Source organism: Canis aureus, chromosome 15, assembly GCF_053574225.1.
Source record: "Canis aureus isolate CA01 chromosome 15, VMU_Caureus_v.1.0, whole genome shotgun sequence".
NCBI lineage: Eukaryota > Metazoa > Chordata > Mammalia > Carnivora > Canidae > Canis > Canis aureus.
In genome coordinates this window covers 59,927,523-59,948,136 of record NC_135625.1, presented here as the reverse complement: position 1 = coordinate 59,948,136, position 20,614 = coordinate 59,927,523, and the positions used below count along the sequence as shown (strand labels likewise).

The following is a 20,614-nucleotide window of genomic DNA, read 5'->3' as shown; positions in this document are numbered from 1 at the left end:
CAGTGGGGAGTCTGCTTTCACATCCCCCTCTACCCCTCCCCCTAGCTTATGCTCTCTCTTGCTCAATCTCTCAAATAAATAAATAAAATCTTAAAAAAAAATAAAGCTGGAAGGAAGTTAGAAATTATCTAGGCCACTCTACTTATTTTACAGATGAGGAAGTTCAGGGCTTTTACCTGAGATCATACAGAGGGTAGCAGAGCCCATTTTCTTGAGGCCCAGCCTATGTTTTTTTAAAGTTTGGCAACATGTTACTTCCAGGTGTGAAAGTACAGTGATGGAAATATGGTAGCTGGTGCATGTGACATCCACCTCCCATTAGGTCTCCCCAAGTACCAGACCAGACTGAAGTTTGCCTTTCGCTCATATTCCTGGGAATAATAGATACACTAGCAGAGATACTTTGCTTGGGATACCAACAGATGCTGATGGGATCATTCTTCAAATTCCTGGGGAGTCTAACTTAGCAAACACATTGTTTACTTTTCTGGTAGCATTTTAGAGAAGGCTCTGTGTTCAGTTCTTACTGGTTCCTAGATAAATTGGAAGGTTGCTGAGCATAGTAACCCCACATATAGCAACAGAGGTTTGCTAGCAGCCAGAACCAAAGTGTCTTCCCTAGGAGAACTTCAGTACACACAAGTGCATCCTGATGGCTCTAGACTAGTGCTTCAGCCCTTATGGGGCACCACCAAATAGCAAAGCATTCTGGGACCTGACTCTTCTCCTCTGTGCGCTTCTTTAAACCCTGTGGCCCAGCCAGCCTCCCACATGGGCATCACCTCCCTCCCCTCCTTCTGTACAAATCGATCACAGCTGTACGCTGGTGTTGCTTTCCTCTACCCCCACAGTAACGAGAGCCAGCTGCGAGGGCTCTGGTCCTAGGACTTCCTCCAAAACATTGCCTCTCCTCCAGCCAGCAGATGCTCAGGAAAGCTGTGTGGCAAGCACACTTGAAAAGTTATCCACAGTGTCGCCCAAACCAAAGCCTGTTCTTTCATATTCCTAAGAGACCACCCATCCTAGCAGTGCCCACACCTCACCCCTCATGGAAGGTTCCTCTAGCCTTTTTGAGCCTGGGAATAAAATTCCATTAGCACTTGCATGAGAGACTGAGAAAAACACAAACTACACTCAAAATAATCCCATCTTTTTCTCCTCTACCATTTATTTTGGGGGAACAGTTGTCACTATACAATTTGCAGAATTCGACCTTTCCTCCTAGTGTTTCAAGAGGGAGAGGTGGGTTTTTTTTTCCAGCATATTGATGTGGGCTAATAAGCGAGAGGAATGAGCCACTCCTCAAACACTGCCCACCTGTTGTCATGAGCGCCCTATGCTCCATATGTGCCTGCCAGTGAGGTGCTAATGATAGCCAGGTGTGAAACATTTGGCTCCAGCTGCAACAGCACATCAGATGATTTAAAAACCAACAAACAAAAACCACTTGTTAGGAGACATAGCAGAGGCAGCACCTACCTAGTGGTCAGCAGCGTACCCAGCTAGGTTGTCATCTTTGGTCCCCATCAATATTGAATTCATTTGTCCTTTCATTCAGTGCATTCCAGTGGCATAAAAGAATTCAATCTTTCTGGAACATTTATTCATCCACTGTGTGTATCTGGCTAGTGCTGGCATTGCTTATCATTCTTCCTGACCTGTTCCAACTGCCTTCCTCATCCAGCCGGTTCCCACTCTGCAGCTGAACAGGGATAGCGGGGAGTCTCCCAGAGCTGCTGGACTGCCTAGGCCTCCCCTAGGAGCCACAGGGTGCTCTGGCCACAGAGAGAAGCCAGCAACTGATTACACTTTCTCATTCCAGGGATGAGGCTGCAAGAAAGCAAGAGGGCAGAAGGCATTTTCTTTGAGTTGGAAAAAAAAAGTTAAACACATTTATTTTTCTATCTCAGTGATTGAGGAAACCACAAAGGCTTCACACTATGCCTCTTCATGCCTCCATTCCTCTCCTCGTGGCTCTCCCCACCCCATTGCAGAGGTCAGCTTCCTCCCGGTCTTTTTAGCTATTAAAATTTGTAAGAAGGGTGGTGCCTGGCCAGTTTAGTCAGTAGAGCATGGGACTCTTGATCTCAGCATTGTGAGTCCAAGCCCCATAGTAGGTGTAAAGCTTCCAAGAAAAAAAAAAAAAAAAAAAAAAGATTCAAAATAAGATGAACTCCATCTGTAAGGTGGCTCTGTGTCTAAAATTCTGTGATCCTATAATTTCCCTGGGGTCAAAAGTGCTTAAACCACAACTCTGAAAATGCTTCAGTGTGAGCACTGCATTTGAATTCTCTGTTAGGGAGCAAGTGGAAGTGAAAAGCTTCAGAGACTGCTGACATGGGCTCCACATGACAGCTCCCACCGCCGCAGCCCACGCGGGAGCCACACTTCTTCCACGTCACATTTAAGAGCTTATAGCAAATGTGCTATCAGAAGAGATGGGTTTTAATCCATGAGGCTCCATTCAGGGAATTCTTTCTTCCAGTCCTTAAAGTCCCCCTGGTCACTTGGGGATGAAAGCCAACATCCTCGTAAAACATGGAACATACCAGAATTCCTTTTTTTTTTAAAGATTTTATTTATTTATTCATGAGAGACACACAGAGAAGCAGAGACATAGGCAGAGGGAAAAGCAGGCTCCATACAGGGAGCCTGACATGGGACTCTGTCCTGGGACTTGATCCTGAGACTCTGGGACCATGCCCTGAGCCAAAGTCAGACACACTCAACCACTGAGCCACTCAGGCATCCCACATACCAGAATTCCAACTGAACTATCACTGTCCACCTGCCTCCAGCCTCCTGTTCTATGGTCCAAATCGTTGACGTCAGACCCTTTTAACTGCAGGCCGTGTCATGAGAAATGCCTCTCACGTTGAGACTTAATGCAAACACCACATGCAAGCACACAGGTAGTCACTTACACCTGGAACAAAATGCAGCATACTCTCTTCTCATCTATTTTTTTGGTATTTCTAATGCTGATTACAGCCCACTAAAATTATTTCAGGACTCAGTAATGGGCTGCAGGGTGTAGTCTGAGAAGACCTGTTTTAGCCCAACTATCCCCTTTTTATTTTAACATCCTAGTTTCCTCAGCTGTGTCCTCACAACTGTAGTATGCGAGCGAGCAGATCAACTTTGTATACTGCTCACACAGTGACAGATTAGTCCTAAAATTTAAAAGTTTTAGAACAAGGTAAATTCCACACATTCAGTGATCAAGAAAAAACATTTTTGTAAGATTTTATTCATGAGAGACACACAGAGAGGCAGAGAGACAGGCAGAGGGAGAAGCAGGCTCCATGCATGGAGCCCGATGTGGGATTCAACCCTGTGCCCCAGGATCACACCCTGAGCCAAAGGCAGAAAGGTTCAACCGCTGAGCCACCCAGGTGTCCCAGTGATCAAGGAAATTAAACACAAAGGGTGAGCAAGTCACTAACAGTATTTACATTCCAGAATATCTAAGAGAAAGGGATGCCGGGCAGCCGGGTGGCTCAGCGGTTTAGCGCCGCCTTCAGCCCAGGGTGTGATCTTGGAGACTGGGGATGGAGGCCGGGTCGGGCTCCCTGCATGGAGCCTGCTTCTCCCTCTGCCTGTGTCTCTGCCTCTCTCTCTCTCTCTCATGAATAAATAATAAAATGAAATCTTTTAAAAAAAAAAAAAAAGATAAATGGATGCCTTAGGAAAAATGCATTGGGAAACAAAGAAAGTCATTTGACTGCCTTTATAGAGATACTTGCTTGATTGCAGCACTCTGGCACAGAATTCCAAAGTATGCCTGCCTGTATAGGTGCTTGACGTCAGTGGAATCCAGTAAGGAAGCATTCATCTATCCGGCTCTGCTCCCTTGCAGTTATGCCTAACAGAGCAGAGCTGAGAACTGGTGCAAACACTCAAACAAAATGCTGGTTACAAGGCCTGTGCCCTGCGGAAGATGCAATATAATCAGAGGAGAACCCAGAGGAGGCCCTTGCCTATATTTTATTCTTACAGATATTTCTAACAAGCTTCTGAAGTTTTAAATCCCATGGCATTTTAGAAACAGCATATTAGAATGGGAGCAGAGAGGGTCTGCCCTCAGCAGGCTCACCAGTGACAAGAAAATGCAGGGAAGAAGAGAAAGTCAGCTCTTGCTCACCTGGAGAGGCTGCCGGGCATCCCTGTGTGTGGCACGGTGGGGCTGACATTCCAGCTGATAGTCCCGGGTAATCCAGCTAGTCATCTATGCATGAACCCAGGCTCCGCGCAGAGCACGGGGGATAGGGATCACAGGAGCTCGGGGCTTGCCAATAAAGGCTGTTCCATGATTGTTCTTCTTTAAGGGAGACTCCCAGTGTTGTTATTTTTTTAAGTTTTGAATGCTGGGTAAGGGGTAACTGTACATGAGTTTCACTTTTACACAACAGAGCCTTGGAGCTGACTGCTGCCATATAAATACCAGAGTTGCCCCATTTCTTTTGATTGCACCTAGGTGTTCATGCTTGGCTGAGCAAATGTGTGGAAGAGAACAAAGAGAAAGCTAGTGTTAGAATATAGAAGCATAAGAAATTCATAAGCATCCATGAGAAAAGAGACTTTAGTTGATATAGAAGGGTTTTAGGAAAGAGGGGTGGAAGTGAATGATCAAAATGTCACAAGAATGTAGCTCACGTGTGAAGGAACACTAGCAAAAATTAGCTGAGGCATGAAATTCATCCTTCTAGCTGTGTCTTAAAGCCTCACATAGGCTCCATGTGCCTGGATAATCTGTGTTAGGACTGTGTTACATAATGTACCTAATACGTGTATGACACCTTTTCTGACAAACATGCCTATGGGATGGAGTGCCCACATTTCTCTCCAGCCTCCTCCACGGAGGCTGCCCACCCTGTGAGGCTGAGCAGGCCCTGTCCAGAGCTTTCCCTGAATCTGCCCCATCTCCCCTTCTCTACCTTCTGCTGTAGCACGCTGTCCAAGTGCTGCCACGCCATGGTGGCTGTCATCTACCCCTTCACCTGGCACCACACCTACATCCCCGTGCTGCCACCTGCCATGATCGACATCGTCTGCTCACCAACCCCCTTCCTCATCGGGCTGCTCACCAGCTCACTGCCGCTGCTCAGGGAGCTTCCACTGGAAGAGGTGAGCTCTGGGGACATCCCTATTCCCTTTTGGTGGGGACCAGAGGGTAGAGGGGAGGTGCTGGCTAAGGCACCGCAAGCATGCCACGTCAGAGGATACAACCCCCAAGCCTGCTTCAGTAGATCCTTGGTGACTGCAAATTCAGTTTTCTCTAAATGAACCCACTGGCCTGAACACCCATGGAGAAAGGCAACAATCCACAACTTAGCCAGATGTTAAAACACTTGATCTGTAAGTAGCCGTCCACCCTATCCTGCCCTCCCACCTCTTTCCAACACTGAGGAAGAAAGCACACAGGAGCTAACAATTGCTGGAATTTATATTTGGACTAATAACAAAGCTGATGAAGATGGCGCCCCTACAAACACTGATGTGAAAAAAGACAGTCACTAAAATGTTTTTAATGATCCCCTTCTGGGTTTTCAGGTTACACCCACATGAGGAAAGTCCTACCTGGCATTTCTGTGGGTCTTTAGCCCCAGTCCCTTCCTCTAAATAATCTCTATCCCATGTACTGATGTCTCCCAGCAGTCAGCAAGGGAACCATAGGGGCCTAAATGATACCACTAACTTCTGAATCCCCAGGGGAACGCCTGTCCCTGAAATTCATCCCAAGCCCCCAGATGTGGCTCCTCTAATTGCCTAGGTAGGCCTAAAGTATTCACCAGCACATACAGGTCTTTGAGCATGTGTTTCTGAACGGCAAGGAGTTTGGGTACCCTGTGATTCCTGCAATGGCTCAGTTTAACCCCACGTGTGTGTTTGAGAAGAAAGGAGAGAGCTGCCTCAGCTCCTGGATATGTACATCATCTGGGATGTATTACAGTCTGTGTTTCCAGCTGTTGGTGAAAACATGGTGGCTGTGCAGGCCTGTGCTCTTCCTCCATCATAGCCAGTGGCCCATGCTGAGACCTGAAAGAAGCCCTGACTTGCCTCTCTAAGGCCCTGCAGCTTGATTGTACTCTCTAGTTGGATCCACTCCTCTGGGTTCCTCTCCTCCTCTCCCACTAAGAGAAATGACAAGGCCAAGTGGGTAGCTGGGAGGAGAGAGACCCTTAGGAGTGGGAAGTACAGAGTTGAATGGAATGGAATAATGGGCCCTATAGCATCTTTCGCCCACCTCTAAAAACCCACACACTAAAAATCCATCCCAGAGCCTCTGCCTTAGCCAGACTGGGAACGGGGCAAGGAGTCCAGTCTGTGGTAGACACATGGCCCAGCCTGTGGTTTCAGTGTTGAAAGCATGCAATTCTGGAAAGCTCTTCTCCACCCCCTACCTCCCCTCTTCATCATTTGTGGCTACAGTGGCAACGTCAGGAAACCACAAATGGGCCACTCCACCTTCCACCCCAGCTGCCTGTCTGGATGCCAAGAAGGAAGAAGGCTAAGAGTCTATCACTATACCCTGGAAGCCCTGGTGACAGTAATCAGCCCTTTTCCTCATCTTGCAGGTCCTTGTGGTCGACCTCGTCAATAATCGCTTCCTCAGACAGGTGAGTAAAAAGGCCAGCTTCGGGGATCCCTGGGTGGCTCAATGGTTTGGCCCCTGCCTTCGGCCCAGGGTGTAGTCCTGAAGTCCCGGGATCGAGTCCCACATCGGCCTCCCTGCATGGAGCCTGCTTTTCCGTCTGCCTGTCTCTGCCTCTATGTCTCTCATGAATAAATAAATAAAATCTTAAAAAAAAAAAGGGGGGGGCAGCCCTCGTGACGCAGCGGTTCAGCGCCGCCTGCAGCCCAGGGTGTGATCCTGGAGACCCAGGATTGAGTCCCACATCCGGCTCCTTGCATGGAACCTGCTTCTCCCTCTGCCTGTGTCTCTGCCCCTCTCTGTCTCTCTGTGTGTCTCTTATGAATAAATAAATAAAATCTATAAAAAAAAAAAAAAAAAGCCAGCTCCAACCTGCTGCTCTTTTTTCACCTCTTTGCTATTTGGGACACAGGTTTCCAGGTCTGGAAAGGCTCCTTCCTTGATGGGCCTGGGATTACAAAACAGGCCAGTGGGCTTGGGTGATCCCTGGCCAGGGCTGGGCTGAGAACAGGACTGAAGGCAAGGGCCAAAGAGGAAGGGCTAGGCAAAGGATTTAGTCTTTGTGTATTGTGCCACAAAATTGTTTTCTAACAATTAGAAGCTTTGTAAAGGTTATATCTATAGATGCTTATCTTTTTCAAAATGTTTTTTAAAAATATCTGTTAACAAAGTTTATATCAGTGGAAAAAATCAGGACACATGATTATAGACATTATTGTCTTGATCTTATTTTTTATTAAAAGTAAAGAAAAAAAAACAGTTTGACCCTTAACACAGGTGCCCCACCACCCCCTGCAGTTAAAAATCTGTATAACTTTTGATTTACCAACAACTTAATTACCGATAGCCTACTCTTGGCCAAAAGCTTTATTGATAACAGCACATATTTTGTATATTATATGTACTATATGCTGTCTCCTTACAGTAAGTTAAGCTAGAGGAAAGAAAATACTATAAAGAAAATCATAAGAAAGAAAAAACTCATAGGACTGTACTGGATTTATTGAAAAAAACTTGCCTATAACTGGACCTGTGCAGTTCAAAACTATGTTGTTTAAGGGTCAACTGTGTGTGTGTGTGTGCACATGTGTGCACGCACAGGTGTGTGTGCGCACCTGCCTCTAAAAGAGATTGAGGGATCCCTGGGTGGCGCAGCGGTTTGGCGCCTGCCTTTGGCCCAGGGCACGATCCTGGAGACCCGGGATCGAATCCCACATCGGGCTCCCGGTGCATGGAGCCTGCTTCTCTCTCTGCCTGTGTCTCTGCCTCTCTCTCTCTCTCTCTGTGTGACTATCATAAATAAATAAAAAATTTAAAAAAAAATCCATAAAAGAGATTGAGAGGAAAACACCAAAACATGGATGTTGGCTGTCTTGGGGTAGAAGACTGAAAAGGAGACAGTGAATGAGTGATCTTAAATTGTTTTAATATTTTCATATATTATCAGGGCATCAGATGGTTCAGTCAGTTGGGCGCCTGCCTTCTGGTCAGGTCATGATCCCACGGTCCTGGGATTGAGCTCCACATTGAGTTCCCTGCTCAGTTCTCCCTCTCCCTCTGCCCTTCCCCCTGCTTTTGTGCTCTCATGCTCCTGAGCTTGCTCTCTCTCTCTCTCCCTCCCCCTTTCTTCCAAATAAATAAAATCTTTTTTAAAAATACATTTTCTGGGATGCCGGGGTGGCTCAGCAGTTGAGCGCCTTGCCTTTGGCCCTGGGTGTAACCCTGGAGTCCCTGGATCGAGTCCCACATCAGGCTCCCTACAGGATGTCTACTTCTGTCTCTGCCCCTCTCTCTCTGTGTCTCTCATGAATAAATAACTAAAATCTTTTTTAAAAAAATACACTTTCTTGTTATCACTTGTCAAAGAGGGCTAAATCCTATCAGATCTTGCAAAGAATCATTACAGAAAGGTTTTCCAGGCGTTCTGGTGAATTGGTTTTAAACTTGGCATTGCCATCCTGCTGGAAAGTCCTGTCATGTTCATGGTTGTTTTTTTTTTTAAGATTTTGTTTATTTATTCATGAGAGACACACAGAGAGAGGCAGAGACACAGGCAGAAGGAGAAGCAGGCTCCCTGCGGGGAGCCCGATGTGGGACTCAATCCCGGTCTCTGGGATCACGCCCTGGGCTGAAGGCAACGCTAAACCGCTGAGCCACCCGGGCATCCCAAGGATTTCCTTTTATTTATAACTGCCTAGTAATTCTATTATATGTGTATATATGTGTATATGCATTCCATTGTGTGCATGTGTATGTATATATATATATATCATGTGTGTATACATACACACACAATCATATTTTCTTTATTCATTCATCCACAAATGAACACTTAGGTTGTTTCCATGCCTTAGCCTTTGCAAATAGCGCTGTGATGAGTATAAAGGTGCAGATATGTCTTCAAGATAGTGATTTCAGGGCGCCTGGGTGGCTCAGTCAGTTAAGTGTCTGACTCTTGATTTCAGCTCAGGTCATGATCTCAGGGTGGTGAGATTGAGCTCTGTGTGGAGCCCGCTTATGATTCTCTCTCTCCCTCTCTCTCTGCCCCTCCCCTCCCGCACTTTCTCTAAAAAAAAAAAAAAAACTAAAGAGGCACTGGGTGGCTCAGTGGTTGAGCATCTGCCTTTTAATAATTTTTTTTAAAGATTTTATTTATTCATGAGAGAGAGAGAGAGGCAGAGACACAGGCAGAGGGAAAAGCAGGCTCTGTGCAGGGAGCCCAATGCCATACTTGATCCCTGGTCTCCAGGATCAGGCCCTCAGCCGAAGACAGGCGCTAAACCGCTGAGCCACTTTAAAAAATAATAAAAAAAGGGATCCCTGGGTGGCGCAGCGGTTTGGCGCCTGTCTTTGGCCCAGGGCGGGATCCTGGAGATCCGGGATCGAATCCCACGTCGGGCTACCGGTGCATGGAGCCTGCTTCTCCCTCTGCCTGTGTCTCTGCCTCTCTCTCTCTCTCACTGTGTGCCTATCATGAATAAATAAAAATTAAAAAAAAAAATAAATAAAATAAAATATAATAAAAAAAGTGCTCGCTTCGGCAGCACATATACTAAAATTGGAACGATACAGAGAAGATTAGCATGGCCCCTGCACAAGGATGACACACAAATTCGTGAAGCATTCCATATTTTAAAAAAATAAATAAATAAATAAAATAAAAAATAATAAAAAAATTTTTAAAAAATTGATGATTTCATTTCCTTCAGATATATACCAAGAAGTGGGATTACTAAATCATATGGCAGTTCTATTTTTAATTTTTTGCGGAACCTCCATACTGTTTTCCATAGCCGCTGCACTAATTCACATTCCTCCCAACAGTGCACAAGTGTACATCTATTTCTGATGGTTTCTCTCACTGTTCAGAAGCTTTTTTTTTGTATCGGAGTTTGATTTGCCAACATATAGCATATGACCCAGTGCTCATCCTGTCAAGTGCCCCACTCAGTGCCCATCACCCAGTCACCCCAACCCCCCACCCACCTCCCTTTCCACCACCCCTTGCTCGTTTCCCAGAGTTAGGTTCACCCTCACTGATATTTTCACTCCTTTCTCTCTCCCCACCCCTTTTTAAAAATATTTTATTTATTTATTCATGAGAGACAGAGAGAGAGGCAGACACACAGGCAAAGGGAAAAGCAGGCTCCATGCAGGGAGCCCGATGCAGGACTCAATGCCAGGTCTCCAGGATCACACCCTGGGCCGAAGGCGGGCACTAAACCGCTGAGCCACCCAGGGATCCCCCTCTCCTTTCCCCTTTAATCTCTCTCACTATTTTTTATATTCCTCAAATGAATGAGACCATGTAATGTTTGTCTTTCTCCAACTGACTTATTTCACCCAGCATAATACCCTCCAGTTACATCCACGTTGAAGCAAATGGTGGGTATTCGTCCTTTCTGATGGCTGAGTAATATTCCATAGTATACAGAGACCACATCTTCTTCATCCATTCATCCTTTGATGGACACCGGGGCTCCTTCCACAGTTTGGCTATTGTGGACATTGCTGCTATAAACATTGGGGTGCGGGTGTCCTGCCGTTTCACTGCTGCATCTGTATCTTTGGGGTAAATCCCCAGCAGTGCAATTGCTGGGTCGTAGGGCAGGTCTATTTTTAACTCTTTGAGGAACCTCCACACAGTTTTCCAGAGTGGCTGCACCAGTTCGCATTCCCACCAACAGTGCAAGAGGGTTGCCCTTTCTCCACATCCTCTCCAACATTTGTTGTTTCCTGTCTTGTTAATTTTCCCCATTCTCACTGGTGTGAGGTGGGATCTCATTGTAGTGTTGATTTGTATTTCCCTGATGGCCAGTGATGCGGAGCATTTCATCATGTGCTTGTTGGCCATGTGTATGTCTTCCTCTGTGAGATTTCTGCTCATGTCTTTTGCCCATTTCACGATTGGATTGTTTCTTTACTGTTGAGTTTAATAAGTTCTTTATAGATCTTGGATACTAGCCCTTTATCTGATATGTCATTTGCAAATATCTTCTCCCATTCTGGAGGTTGTCTTTTAGTTTTGTTGACTGTTTCTTTTGCTGTGCAGGAGCTTTTTATCTTTTTTTTTTTTTTTTAAGATTTTATTTATTTATTCATGAGAGACAGAGAGAGAGAGAAAGAGAGAGGCAGAGACACAGGCAGAGGGAGAAGCAGGCTCCATGCAGGGAGCCTGATGTGGGACTGGATCCCAGGACTCCAGGATCATGCCCCAGGCCGAAGGCAAGCACTAAACCGCTGAGCCACCCAGGGATCCCCAGGAGCCTTTTATCTTGATGAAGTCCCAATAGTTCATTTTTGCTTTTGTTTCTGTTGCCTTCATAGATGTATCTTGCAAGAAGTTGCTATGGCCAAATTCAAAAAGGGTGTTGCCTGTGTTCTCCTCTAGGATTTTAATGGATTCTTGTCTCACATTGAGGTCTTTCATACGTTTTGAGTTTATCTTTGTGTCTGGTGTAAGAGAATGGTCTAGTTTCATTCTTCTGCATGTGACTGTCCAATTTTCCCAGCACCATTTATTGAAGAGACTGTCCTTTTTCCAGTGGATAGTCTTTCCTGCTTTGCCGGGTATTAGTTGATCATAGAATTGAGGGTCCATTTCTGGGTTCTCTATTCTGTTCCATTGATCTATGTGTCTGTTTTTGTGCCAGTACCACACTGTCTTGATGACCACAGCTTTGTAGTACAACTTGAAATCTGGCATTGTGATGCCCCCGGCTCTGGTTTTCTTTTTCAGTATTCCCCTGGCTATTCTAGGTCTTTTCTGATTCCACACAAATCTTTTTTTTTTTTTTAAGATTTTATTTATTTATTCATGATAGTCACACAGAGAGAGAAAGAGAGAGACAGAGACAGAGACACAGGCAGAGGGAGAAGCAAGCTCCATGCAGGGAGCCCGACGTGGGATTCGATCCCAGGTCTCCAGGATCATGCCCTGGGCCAAAGGCAGGCGCCAAACCGCTGCACCACCCAGGGACCCCTGATTCCACACAAATCTTAAGATGATTTGTTCCAACTCTCTGAAGAAAGTCCATGGTATTTTTTTTTAAGATTTTATTTTATTTAATCATGAGAGATACAGAGCAGGAGAGAGAGAGGCAGAGGGAGAAGCAGGCTCCATGCAGGGAGCCCGATGTGGGACTCGATCCCGGATCTCCAGGTTCACGCCCTGGGCTGCAGGCGGCGCTAAACCGCTGCGCGCCACCCAGGCTGCCAGAGTCCATGGTATTTTGATAGGGATTGCATTGTATGTGCAAATTGCCCTGGGTAGCATTGACATTTTCACAATATTAATTCTTCCAGTCCATGAGCATGGAATTTTTTTCCATCTCCTTGTGTCTTCCTCAATTTCTTTCAGAAGTGTTCTGTAGTTTTTAGGGTATAGATCCTTTACCTCTTTGGTTAGGTTTATTCCTAGTATCTTATGCTTTTGGGTGCAATTGTAAATGGGATTGATTCCTTAATTTCTCTTTCTTTAGTCTCATTGTTAGTGTATAGAAATGCCACTGATTTGTGTGCACTGATTTTGTATCCTGTGCAGAAGCTTTTTAGCATGATGTAGTCCTTGTTTGTTTTTGCTTTTGTTACTTGTAACTTTTGGTGTCATATCCAAAAAGCATTGCCAAGACCAATGTCAAGGAGTTTTTTCCCTGTTTATTTCTAGTAGTTTTACAGTTTCAGGTCTTATCTTTATTTATTTATTTTTTTTAATATTTGAGAGAGAGAGATGCCTGGGTGGTTCAGGGGTTGAGCATCTGCCTTCAGCTTGGGGCGTGATCCCAGGATCCGGAATCGTGTCCCACATTGGGCTCCTTGCGTGGAACCTGCTTCTTCGTCTGCCTGTGTCTCTGCCTCTCTCTCTCTCTCTCTCTCTGCCTGTCATGAATGGGAAAATACAAATCTTAAAAAAAGAGAGAGAATGAGAGAGCAAGAGCGCACATGAGGGGGTTTTGGAGAGCAGAGGCAGAAGCAGACTCCCTACTGAGCACGGAGCCTGACTCCAGGCTCCATCCCAGGACCATGAAATCATGACCTGAACTGAAGGCAGCCATTTAAGACTGAGCCACCCAGGCCCCCTCAGGTCTTATCTTTAACTCTTTAATCTGTTTCACGTGTAAGTTTGTGAATGGTATGAGATAGGGATCCAATTTCATGCCTCTGCATGAATTTCCTGGGGCCATTTGTTGAAAAGGCCATCATTACCCCCACTAAATTCTTAGCCCCCTTGTCAAATATTAGTTGACCGTGTATGCATGGGTTGATTTCTGGGCTCTTGACTGTTTCGTTGATCTATGTGTCTGTTTTCATGTCAGTCCCATACTGTTTCTTGTTTGTTTGTTTGTTTGTTTTTTAAGATTTATTTATTCGTGAGAGAGAGAAGCAGAGACGCAGGCAGAGGGAGAAGCAGGCTCCCTGCGGGGAGTCCAATGTGGGGCTCAATCCCCGGGACTCCAGGATCACACCCTGGGCCAAAGGCAGGTGCTTAACTGCTGGGCCACCCAAGAGTCCCAAATAAAAATCTTTAAAAAAAAAAAAAAAAAAAAAAGCCATTGCAATTTTGGTAGGGATTGCACTGAATCTATAGATAGATAGCTGTTGATTTTTCCAATTCTTTTTTTTTTTTTTTAAGATATTATTTATTTATTCATGAGAGACAGGGAGAGAGAGGCACAGACACAGGCAGAGAGAGAGAGAAGCAGGCTCCATTCCATGCAGGGAGCCTGATGTGGCTCAATTCCAGGTCTCCGGGACCACACCTTGGACTGAAGGCGGCGCTAAACCGCTGAGCCACCCGGGCTGCCCTGATTATTCCAATTCGTGAACACAGAATATCTTTCCATTTATTTATATATTTTTCAAATTCTTTCATCACTGTCTTCTATATAACATTTAATCCTTACAATGAAGTAAATATTGATTAGTACCTGATTTTACAGGTGAGGAAACTGAGGCTCACATTGCTTGTAAAAAAATGAAATCAAGAGGGACGCCTCGCTGGCTCAGTGGAAAGAGCACGCGACTCAGTCTCAGGGTTGTGAGTGTGAGCCTCACGTAGGATGTAGAGATTACTTAAATAAATAAAACCTTTTTAAAATGTGGGATCATGGAGGTGCCTGGGTGACTCAGTGGTTGAGCATCTGCCTTTAGCTCAGGTCAGGTCGTGATTCTGGAGTTCCAGGATTGAGTCCCGCATCAGGCTCCCAACAAGGAGTCTGCCTCTCTCTCTCTCTGTCTGTCATGAATAAATAAATAAAATCTTTAAAAAATAAAATGTGGAAAAATAAAAAAATAAAATGTGGGATCAAGACTCAAACCTCAGATCTCTATCTCTAAATCATGTTTCTTCCACTAAAACAGAAACTGCCAGGATTGCCCTGCAGCATATCCAGTGTGACCTGCTGGCCAGGATGCCACTCTCATCCCCAGAAGCACTGGGGCACTGGCCCACCTGCTTTTTTCTGCTTTACAGATGGATGATGAGGATTCCATTCTCCCCAGGAAGCTTCAGGTAGCCCTGGAACACATTCTGGAGCAGAGGAATGACCTGGCTAGTGACCAGGATGAAGGACCCCTGGACTGCAAGCGTGGTAAGTGGTCAGCCGCCTACCAGACTGCATAACACTCTTCCGTCTTTAGAGTTGGGCAGCAAATGGGCAGGTGACTAGTCCTTCCACGTGGCATGGAGTTAAGCAGGAAAACTGTCGCAGAGAGGCGTGCAAGGAGAGAAACTGGGTGTGTGAGCCCTTTGTCTGGGTCTTATGCTAACAATTAATTGTGAGAAAGAGGGATGCCTGGGTGGCTCGTTGGTTAAGCGTCTGCCTTCGGCTCAGGGTGTGATCCTTGGGTCCTGGGATCGAATTCTGCATCAGGCTCCCTGCAGGGAGCCTCCCTCTGCCTACATCTCTGCCTCTCTCTGCGTGTCTCTCATGAATAAATAAATAAAATCTTAGAAAAAAAAGAATTGGGGATCCCTGGGTGGCGCAGCGGTTTGGCGCCTGCCTTTGGCCCAGGGCGCGATCCTGGAGACCCGGGATTGAATCCCACATCAGGCTCCTGGTGCATGGAGCCTGCTTCTCCCTCTGCCTGTGTCTCTGCCTCTCTCTCTCTCTCTCTCTCTCTCTGTGACTATCATAAATAAATTAAAAAAAAAAAAAAAAAGAAAGAAAAAAAAGAATTGTGAGAGTTTCCCACCTCCCCCATTTTGGCCCTAAAATGCTCAAATAAAGTGGGGAGAAGAGATGGTTTCATTACTCTGGGTAACCTTTGTCACGGAAGATTATGACTCGCTTTAGTAGTTACTTGTGCCTGTGGGCTATCTGTGCTCTGCCCCTGCCCTCTGCCCTCACCAGTGCTGACCCGTCCTTACTCTGCTCAGGCCCGGAGTCCAGTCCCTTGAATGAGGTGGTGTCCGAGGCCTTTGTCCGCTTCTTTGTGGAGATCGTGGGCCACTACTCCTTGTTCCTGACAGCGGGCGAGCGCGAGGAGAGGACCCTGCAGAGAGAGGCCTTCCGCAAAGCTGTCTCCTCCAAGAGCCTCCGCCGCTTCCTGGAGGTTTTCATGGAGACCCAGACCTTTCGGGGCTTCATCCAGGAGCGAGAGCTACGCCAGCAGGATGCCAAAGGTTAGGGGGTACCTTCTATGTGGGGGCCCTAGGCAGCTAGAGATACCAGGCCCCAAGAGGCAGAGGAGCAAGAAGGAAGGTCATGGGTCCAGGGCGCAGGTGGAAGCAGCAGCCCGGCCCCCTTCAGAGAAGGTTCCTTCTTGCCCCCTTGGAGCTGGTCACACTGCCCCAGTGTCTTGCCTGTCTTCTCTGGCCATCTCTTTCCCTTCTCACAACCTCTCCCAGAACCACATTCCAGCTTCTGGTGGCAGGTTCTCCTTTTGTTCCATCTTTCCAACTTGATACAACTCTGGAGAACACGCTTTCCTATCTCTCGCTGGCCCCTCATCTTCTCCTCAGGCCTTTCCTCCCTTCTTCCCATCTTTCCTCCCGGTTTCCCCGGAATGTGGCCCTAGGCAGGAGCCGGCTAGAATGGAACGGGGAGAGAGAGGATGGCTGTGCCCCTTACTCTGTGTCACTGCCTCCTCACACTCAGCCGGACTGGCCACACCAGAGGTAGGACAGCAGAGACTCTCCCAACTTGGGGAGCTTGTGGCTCATCTCACCAGGGAACCTGCCCGGTCCCCTCCTGCACTCTTCTCTCCTTACCTTTCCTGTCCCCTTTGGCTGGGTTCCATCACACTTCCAGGGCTGGAGGAGGGGAAATATGTGAAGGAGGATCAAATTACTCCCCTCTCTTTCTTGCATCATCTTAAGTCCTTTTGGGAATCGAAAAGCTAGAAATGTTGGTAAAGTCTAGCACTGATGGGAATTAGACCTGGGTGGGGTAGATGCTTACCACAGTGTGGGGAGAAGCCAGCGTGGTGGGCAGGGAGAGCAGAGAGGGTCTCAGGAGAGCCTCTGGCCCCAGGCCTTGGTGTGGGTCCTCCGGTGCTGTGATGGCAAAGGCTGGGGCAAGGAACCGAAGCCTTACATTCCTGGAGCTCTTTGCAAAGTAAAAGCAGAGGCTGGCCACACTCCAGCTATTCTGAGGAGTGGTATCTGAAGAGACAAACGGAAATTGATTAGAGCCTGGCTCACACAGCTGACGGCAGGATTCCTTGAAATCGAAGCTCTGCTCTGCTTACGAGAACATCTGCTTCCAGATCACTATCTGATGGAAAGGTTGAGATACAAAAGCTTAAAAGTAGCATGGAAGGCATCCCCTGTCAGGGAAGATGAGGGAGAAAGGAAGACAGTAGCTGAGGCTCACACCCTGGTAACAGCTGAAGGCACCTCTGAGGTGCCTGTCTGGCCTTCCTGAGCTGACAGATAGCAGACGGATTCCCAGGAAGCTCAACCACCTGGCCAGTGTTCCTCTTAGGGGAGACTGAGGAAAAGGGAGACTACAGGAGTCCTGAAAGCCAGGGCCGTCTGGTTCATCTGTGAAACTGCGTGCCTGGCACAGTATAGACACTTGGAAGGTGTTTGTTGAATAAAAATAGGATTTCATGTACGAGCTAGCTTTACAGTCTTCCAAAGACAGTTATTGCACAAGGCTGGGCAATTATAAGGGCAATAAAAACCCTCATAAACCTTCTGATTCGGAGCATGTTTATAGGAGCAGCTCGTCTCAGAAGCAAGGTTTCTTTTTTTATGGCAGTAGGGAAATGAATATGTTTAGCAGAGAGGGAGAGAGAAGGAACTAAAATGGCTGGGATTTCTCTTGCCAACAGGTCTGTTTGAGGTCCGAGCCCAAGAATACTTGGAAACACTCCCCAGTGGAGAACACAGTGGTGTCAATAAGTTCCTGAAGGGACTTGGTAAGACCCTGCAGTCTCGTTCCCCGTCACCAGCCTCTGGTCCACAGAGTCCCGGTGGCTTCCCTCCACCTGGGCGGGTGCTCAGTAATGCAGAGCTGGCTGTGACTGTGGCATCGGCATTTTAACATCCTGTCTACTCCGGCCCCAAAGGATAGACAAGGGACACAGAGGACCCCTCCCTGCTTCACTGGCCCCTGGGCCCTCCCGCTATCTTCCTTCACTCTTCTCTCCCACACTCTTAAATCTGCTGGGGACTTGAGCTTAAGCCTGAGGGGAACCAAAGGGGGTATCTGGCAGGGAAGACCTGGACCAGCCTCCAAATAGCCTTAAAAGTGGGAATGTAAGAATTATAAGGGCTTTGGCTCAGTCAGTGGAATGTGCAACCTTGATCTCAGGGATTGTGAGTTCAAGCCCCACATTAGGTGTAGAGATTACTATAAAAAATAAAATTTAAAAAAATCAAAGGAATTACTAAGGACTTTGGTTTAATTGAGGATGATAAGGAACACAGGAGGAGCTGTCAGTGGGCCGTATTCGTGCCTTGCATGGGACAGATGGTTTCCTGGAGAAGGCCTTCCTACCTTCCCGTGCTGCTGGGGGTTTCTCCTCATGTGGCTCCTCAAGGACACGTTACATTCATTGCTTCCTGTGTCACCTTCCTGGAGCAAATGCTCCTCTACAGCTCTGACGTTCTTCCTTTCAAACCTCCCCACATGGGACACCTGGGTGGCTCAGTGGTTGAGCATCTGTCTTTGGCTCAGGTTGTGATCCTGGGGTCCTGGGATTGAGTCCTGCATCAGGCTCCATGCGAGGAATCTTGTTTCTGTCTCTATGTCTGTGCATCTCTCTCTGTATGTTTCTCATGAATAAATAAATTTGAAAAAAATGAACAAACCTCCTCACATCTGAGGAAGATCCCTTTGTGCTGGGGAGGTACATGAGGCAAGGCTCCAGAGGTGGCATGAGAGGCCACAGTCATTCTCCCCACATACGTCCTGGAAAGGGTAGGGTTTAACTTTTGTCTGCCTAGTGAAATGTTCTCTTTCTCTCTTTTTTTTTAGGCAATAAGATGAAGTTTCTCCACAAGAAATAACCTTCAGCTCAGCCTAAAGGAAAAGCTTCCTCCAAGTTGCAACCATATTTTTAAAAAAACAGTCCTAGTGGCCTTTCTGAAATGCTGGATCCTGGTTGTCGCCAGTGGGGCTACAGACTAGGATGGCTTCTGACTGTCACCAGGCCTCCCCAGGACTGAGGGCCCAAGAGCTGCCCAGCGGGGGCAGCTTCTTCAGAACAGCACTGGAAAGAGAACCCGAAACCAGGCAGGTCACCAACATTCAAATGGATTGTTTGGGTTGTCGGGTTTGGGATTTTTTTAAATATTTTTAATCTTAGGTATTAAAAGAAAGAAAAGTGTTTGGGTTTTCTTTTTATTATGCCAGGGCTAAGAAAACTGTCTCCTGCCCTATACCATTGTGCCCTGGTTCATCCTGCCTGGCAGCTGGGCTCTGAAGCCAAGAGGAGAGGAGGAGGGTGGGAGCAGTGACCAAGGACCCAGAAACAAGGCACTCCTGCGGGTAGAGCTGGGGACAAACGCAGGTGTTTAGGGGAGGAGGACTGTGGCGGTCCTGCAGCACTTGTGCTCATGGGTATCAGGGCGCAAGTCCTCCGAGGGAAAGCATTGGCCTGTGTGTGCAGTGCCCTTACATCGGTCTGAAGGAAGAAGGGGAACACGAGAGGCCTTGGGCTTCCTGGGAAGAGCTCCACTTCGAGGCCCAGCCAGTGATGCCACCTGGTGGCCGAGGCCATTTTTCGTGCTACCCACTCTTATCCCGGATGGACCTGACACTTCCCGGTGGCCTTTTTTCTCTTGGAAGCCATAGATCCACCCATTGCCGGAGCAGTCTGTGACTTTTAGGAGGAACACACAAAAAAGAGATCTCCTCATAAGATCTGTTAATAAAATATGCTTGGGGTCCTTAAAATATGTAAGCCGCAGCCTTGACCCTATTCCCATTAATATTGTATGGACAGTTCCCCATCTCATTGTAGGGACCCAGACTAGCATAAATGAAATGGTACATGTGCAGAATGAATGGAGAGGCTTGCGGTGTTGATGTTTACCAGGGGGTTGCCTTCATCAGACTGTGCCAGCTAGGCGGCTTGCCTCCCTGGGACCAGAAGCAATGAGGTAGGGGAAAAGGCTGCACCCCAAGTCCGGTCCTGCAAGGGTCGCAGCAAAGATGCAGGAAGAGAAGGTGGGCAGCACTGCGGCCAACCCCGCTGCTTGCACATCGCACCAGCGGATCCCCTCTGGATGACACCTGCTGTCCCCACAAAAAGGTCCCCACAAAAGGGATGTGCTCTGACCTGGGCAATGGCCCAAGGGCCTGTGCCACTTGGCAGAGATTCTCTCCTTTAGGGAGTTGGGAGCAAGGGGTCTTCTAAGTGGGGAGGAAAAAAGAACAGGAGGAAAATGATGGCACAGTTGATCTCTCTACAGTAGAGGGTCTTACCTGGGGTCCCGGATGACCCTCTCCCCCTTGCAAGTTACAGCTAAGACTTGGTGCATCCATTTGTTTCTGAGGAGAGAGGATCCGTAGTTTATATCAGAGTCTCAAAGGGGTCCAAGGCCCCCAAAATGGTTGGAACCAGGCTGTGCATCACAGTTAGCCTGGGTAGGTATGTGTGGTGAGACTGGGGTGGGGGAATCTGAGTGTTAGAGGCTCAGGAATTCGTACCTGACAAGCTCCTCAGATTAGTTAATTTTATGATACCAGTATTCTGTCCAGAGATGATCACTTTTAATATTTTGGAATATACCTTCTTTTCTAACTTATTTCATATTGTTTACTTAACACCTCCAAGTAAATAAATACAATTTTGTCAACATTTCTAATGACTCTGTAACACTCTATTTTATAGACGTATTAGAAGTTATTTTTACCAATCCTCTACTCTTATGTATGCAGGCTGTTTCCAGGTTTGTTTTGTTTTGTTTTTAAAGATTTTATTTATTTATTCACAAGAGACACAGAGAGAGGCAGAGGCATAAGCAGAGGGAGAAGCAGGCTCCCTGCAAGGAGCCTGATGCGG

The 20,614-nt window shown here is 47.0% G+C and overlaps 1 protein-coding gene and 1 non-coding gene across 8 annotated transcripts in view; both read left to right on the top strand.

The window, feature by feature from the left end:
- The window catches only part of DENND2A (DENN domain containing 2A), a 104,305-nt gene extending 83,895 nt beyond the window's left edge, over nucleotides 1-20,410 (top strand). For 6 of the 7 annotated variants that reach the window (XM_077850156.1, XM_077850157.1, XM_077850153.1 and 3 more), the window contains 6 exons: nucleotides 4,950-5,127; nucleotides 6,579-6,620; nucleotides 14,628-14,745; nucleotides 15,534-15,779; nucleotides 17,435-17,521; nucleotides 18,583-20,410. In XM_077850156.1, the coding sequence (XP_077706282.1) occupies nucleotides 4,950-5,127; nucleotides 6,579-6,620; nucleotides 14,628-14,745; nucleotides 15,534-15,779; nucleotides 17,435-17,521; nucleotides 18,583-18,614 (703 nt within the window). In that variant the 3' untranslated portion in view covers nucleotides 18,615-20,410. The remainder of the gene's footprint in view (nucleotides 1-4,949; nucleotides 5,128-6,578; nucleotides 6,621-14,627; nucleotides 14,746-15,533; nucleotides 15,780-17,434; nucleotides 17,522-18,582) is intronic. The other variant, XM_077850154.1, reaches the window with a different exon arrangement.
- LOC144285158 (U6 spliceosomal RNA) lies at nucleotides 9,684-9,790 on the top strand. Its single transcript, XR_013353543.1, has one exon. It is a non-coding gene; the product is annotated as a U6 spliceosomal RNA (small nuclear RNA).
- Nucleotides 20,411-20,614: the final 204 nt, after the last annotated feature.